Genomic DNA, 5,383 nt, shown 5'->3' with positions numbered 1-5,383 from the left:
TACTAAAACCTATTTTTATTAATTTATTAGAAAAATAACTCCCAAGATGAATCGACTAATAAAAAATAGTTCGCATAACTAAAAATTGTTCAATGAACGTCGGTAGTCAATTAACTCAAATTAAAATAGTTTAGTACAAAATAATAAAATAGTTCGCATAACATAAAATATTCATTAACTCAAAATAAAATAGTTTAGTACAAATATTTCAGTTTTGAAGAACGAAATAAAGAACAACTAATAATGTCTATGTCCACCAGTTCCGCATCGTGGTGGACGACGAGTCCAACGCGGACGTAATTGTGGTTCCTCTTCCTCTTCAACAATATTATCATCACCTGGATTGGTAGTTGTATATGGAATCGATCTACTACTGGCACTATAACCGGGATTGATGTATAATATGCTCTACGGTGGTTTCTTCTCAACAATACATGATCCAAAGTTAGCAACCCATTGTGTTAGTGGTGAATTCAACTGGTCAAAGACGTCAGTGAGGAAACCTTCCGAGAATTGCCCCATTTGCTGAAATATTGATTGAGTCGAGTGGGTGAAGATAGGGTCAGGGTGTGTCAGCGTTGTCTGAGGAGGTCCCTATGTTATTGTCGATGAGGAGGATGCACATTTTGTCTTCTTCTTATCTGCCTTGACTCCCCCCACGTTGCCTCCCCGTCCATGGACGACTCTATGGAGGAACATATAATTCTCGCGTTCGCTCCTCATCGATCAATATATGTGGCATCCTATATAACTCATACCACAACATATAATCATATGCCAAACTGTTGTCAAAGATGGGTTGAGTCATGGGCGTCATCTCAAATCTTCGGACCCACTTGTTCAGATACACTGCATTATGGTATGCCCAATTAATTTTCGTCTTCCCTTGTCGCGTCAATTGATGCAACTCATCCAAGCAAGGTGGATGTGGCGAAATCGATTGGACAAACTTAACTTGTCGAAAAATGCACTTGGTAAGATACCACTCAACAATATCAAACAAGATCAGCGGGATTGACACGATGTACACTGGCGCATTAGTCATAAGAATCTCATGCGGCATATAGTCGGCAATAGCAACATCGCAATAAGACGTCCACAGGAACTATATAATAAAAAATACATAACTTTGTTAGCTAAAACCTCAAATAAATTAAATTATTCTAAAATTATAAGATAAAAGTCGAAGGAAAATATTTTATTATATGATGATCAAACTTATCGATCAATAATCTGAATTCTCGTTGATGTGTTTGTAAGTGGGCGTGAGAGGTTTCATCAGTCCACTTATCATTAATACAATATAATTGTATTATTTGTTAGTAATATTATAAAAAATAGATAAAAATTATTTTTTACCTCTTAAGTGACGAAAATTTATATGAGACATGTGTTTTAAAGATCATACATAAAAATGACATTCGAATACATGCCCACGACTGTAGCAACAATAAACACCATCCAATGACATTTTTTGTCGGATTTACGGTTCTACAAAGTTGTCGGAACAAAAATGCCAAAGCTGTCGACCCCCAACTTATACTTGAATCACTCAAAATTTACAAGTGATTCAATCACATCAGATGCACCTTATTTTTAGGGATTTGTCTAACATTAAAATCCCCCAATAACTCGTAGTATATACGCACGAGCAAATCGCTTCAAAAAATTAATAAAATAATATAACTACTTAATTTCCAAAAAATTAAATAAATAAATTGAAATATTAATAAATATTCATAGATAAAAACATTTATATTTATCTCCTTAACTTCATGCTTCACATTCTGCGATAGGTTCGTAAAATTTTCATCCAAAAATTTAATTTTTATTTTCTACCATCGCATGTATCATCAAGTGGATCAATTCCAAGCAATATCTCACATACGTTTCTAGGGGCGCCGACAACACCAATAATAGCTATTGCATCAATAGGCAGCCCATATGAAATACAATATCTTGCAAGGTAATAGTTGCCTCCCCACACGATAAATGAAATGTGTGCGTCTCCGGTCTCCATCTTTCCACCAACGCATTGATAAGTGGAGGATGCAACATCACGCCATCACCAGTTATACTATTGATATATCCAAAACCCGCTAAATGTAAATGCTCAATAATATCCACATCGGGCGGTGTCACACAATTTATATGACACTCTAATACACGTTCATATCCCTACGAAATATAAATATTAAAAAATTATTTAAATACCAAAAAAATTAACTAAATCAATAAATAAATAAATAGTAAAAATTGAAATAATATTAATTAATTTACCTCATCATTTTGCCTCCAATAATCGAATACGTGACTTCGATCATGTCTTATAGACTCGTCGCCATGATATGAAATCTTTAAATATTTGAATATATGAAAGGGATGGATATAATGATGAAAAGGAGTGGAGGGCCTAATTTATAGCCCTTCTCGCACCCGGGGTGGTTTTAAATGCAACTAGCGTCCTGCAAGACGCGATGTACTGAAAACACACGAAATTCTCAGTACCTCGCGTTTTGTAATACGCGAGATTGCTTTAATTCAAATTCAAATTTTGATTATTTTTATAAAATATCTATTTTAATTATTATATTTATATATTATTATATTTTAATTATTTATTATATTTAATAATTAATATTATTATTTATTATTTATTATATTTATTTATTATAATATAATTTTATTTATACATTTCAAATTAAGTTATACGGAATCCGAAATAACTTCGCGCTTTCCAGGCCGCGAGGTCTCATATAAATCTCTCGAAATTTTGAATCATAAAGGTTACATCGCGGTTTGCAGTACGCGATGTCATTTTATCTAATTATTTTATTGATTTACCTGAAAAATGTACCCACGTCAAACGTATCTCGCGTGTTAGAAGATATGATAACTTAACAAGCGGTTTGCAGGCCGCGAAGTCATCTTATACGGATGATTTGAGATTATTCTTTTAAATAGTATGAAGAGTTCTATTTATTTAAATAATTATTTATTTAGGGTTTTTAAAATAAATTTAACCAGCAGAGAAGCTTCTGTCGCTTTGCAGCATATGCAGAAACCCAAGTTGTGTAAAGAAAATATATTCTTTTTCTTAATGAGAACGTGATTGAAGCGCTCACAAATCTCAAACTCTTTTGAAGGTAGCCTAAAGATAACTCTGGGGATTGATGCTTTGATTGACGTGATTCGTAAAAAAGCGTTGACTCGGCCATCACAGTGCTTTCTTCAAAGCACCCATGTGCCCTATGCTTAAAATCTTCCCATCTTCCTTTTGCTTCAACGTATGTTTATTGTTAAAATATATATGACCTTTGCTCAAATTCATCTTCATCTTCTACTTTGTTTCTCAAGATTACTTGTATTGTACATTAAGCAACTCTTTTCCGAGTTAACTCAATAGATAGGCTTTTATTTGTTAGAATGAATTGCCAGTTGGAGAGGTTACTTCTCATTCTCGATAAATGAAGATGGCTAAAGTAAATGGCTTAGCGAAGATGGGGACATGGAAAAGTGTTCATAGGACTATCTTCATATTGGGTGCTTGTGCTCTTCTCGTTTCTGTTGCTACCTTGTCTAGATCTTATTCCATTAGATCTCTACTGGTTACTGATTCCTTCTGCAATGTGAACCCTTCGAATCCGAGTAGAAACGGAGAAAAAGTGAGTGCGAATTTTGAGGTTGTCATTCAGAAAATCCGACGAGAAATGGATGAGTTGAGGAAAGGTATGTCCAAGGAGTCATCGTCGTCGGAAATCTTGCTTAGACATAGTCGTTTCCTTGCTGATATTCTTGGTCTATTCGAGTCGATGCAGGAACCGGTGCGGGGAATTGAGAACAAGACCGTCAACCATCCCCTGGTGAAACCGATTCATCAATCCGATGGGCCTGCTGATTACTTCTTTATCGAAGAGATCCGAAAGTATGTTCGGGTCAAGCCTAACAGATTAGGGAAACAGAACTTCATGGGAGCTAATGGCACATTCACGAGCATCGGCCACACTTGTTTCGCAATGAAGGAGGAGCTCGAAGAGTACATGGATTACGACGTCGGTGAAATCTGCAACGACGATTGGAAACTAGCTCAGAAACTAATGGTTCACGGCTGCGATCCATTACCGAGGAGGCGGTGCCTCGCGAGAGCTCCAAGGCTATACACTCAGCCGTTCCCCATCAGCGAGTCCATATGGAAGCTGCCGGATGATCGAAATATTCGATGGAGTGGATACAGATGCAAGAACTTCACTTGCCTTGCAAGCAACGCCACCCGCAAAGGGTTCTTCAAATGTGCAGATTGCTTCAATCTGTCACACCACGAAATGCCGAGATGGATCCAACCGGTCCAATTAGACCCTGAAACAAACATAACAGCAGATTTCTTAATACCCGAAGTGCTGGAAATCAAGCCCGGGGAGATCAGAATCGGATTAGATTTCAGCGTAGGAACCGGGACATTTGCAGCAAGGATGAGGGAGTTCAATGTGACGATCGTTTCAGCAACCATCAACCTCGGAGCGCCGTTCAACGAGATGATAGCTCTTCGAGGATTAGTCCCTCTTTATTTGACCGTAAACCAGCGGCTTCCGTTCTTTGACAACACCCTGGATTTGATACACACGACGAGGTTTCTGGATGGTTGGATCGATTTGGTGCTTTTGGACTTCGTGTTGTTCGATTGGGACAGGGTTTTGAGACCAGGGGGGCTTCTTTGGATAGACAGTTTCTTCTGTTTGAAACAAGACTTGGAGGATTACATGGAGGCATTCAAGGTGCTAAGGTATAGGAAACACAGATGGGTTGTGGTTCCCAAACGAGATAAAGATGATGGAGAGGTGTTCTTTTCCGCTGTGTTAGAGAAGCCGCCAAGGCCATTTTGATAAACATACCTATGGAGTCCTACCCCATCCATAGTTTTCATGTTAGAAACCTTAAGAATTCAAGTTTCTTTTTTGGTTGCAATTAATGTTTGTAGATGCCAACTTTGAATTATTACATGCCCTAACTAATTTATGACTCTGTTGTATTAGTCTGTAGAGCCAATAAGACGTATAAGTTATTCGACTTCGATTTAAATCTAATTGCGATGTCCAGGGAAAAGCCGATTGAAATGCAGCTATTTTGACATCCCTGGCTGAAGTTATGTTTCTGCTGCAGGCGGGTGCTTCACACAAGTCTGGTATAACAGTAATTTGTTCACTTCTTTTTCTTGAGAAGCAAGAAGAAACGATTCCATAATTTTCTAATCAACCAACCTTAGTTATAATACTTCAATCTCTTTAAAATTGTAAAATTTAAAGTTAATACAATTGTGATATTGCATTTTGACCTTCCAAATGTGATAATACTTCAATTTAATCCCTTAAAAATAATAAAATTGTAA

General features: G+C 36.8%; 1 protein-coding gene across 1 annotated transcript; it reads left to right on the top strand.

The window, feature by feature from the left end:
• The first annotated feature begins 3,335 nt into the window (after positions 1–3,335).
• Positions 3,336–4,881, top strand: LOC120182760. Its single transcript, XM_039187632.1, has one exon. The coding sequence runs from the start codon at positions 3,468–3,470 to the stop codon at positions 4,878–4,880; it is 1,413 nt and encodes a 470-aa protein (XP_039043563.1). The 5' UTR covers positions 3,336–3,467; the 3' UTR covers position 4,881.
• Positions 4,882–5,383: the final 502 nt, after the last annotated feature.

This window comes from Hibiscus syriacus, unplaced genomic scaffold, assembly GCF_006381635.1.
Source record: "Hibiscus syriacus cultivar Baekdansim isolate YM2019G1 unplaced genomic scaffold, ASM638163v2 tig00112738_pilon, whole genome shotgun sequence".
Classification (NCBI taxonomy): Eukaryota; Viridiplantae; Streptophyta; class Magnoliopsida; order Malvales; family Malvaceae; genus Hibiscus; species Hibiscus syriacus.
The sequence above is the reverse complement of the archived record's forward strand: the minus strand, read 5'-3'. Positions and strand labels throughout refer to the sequence as shown.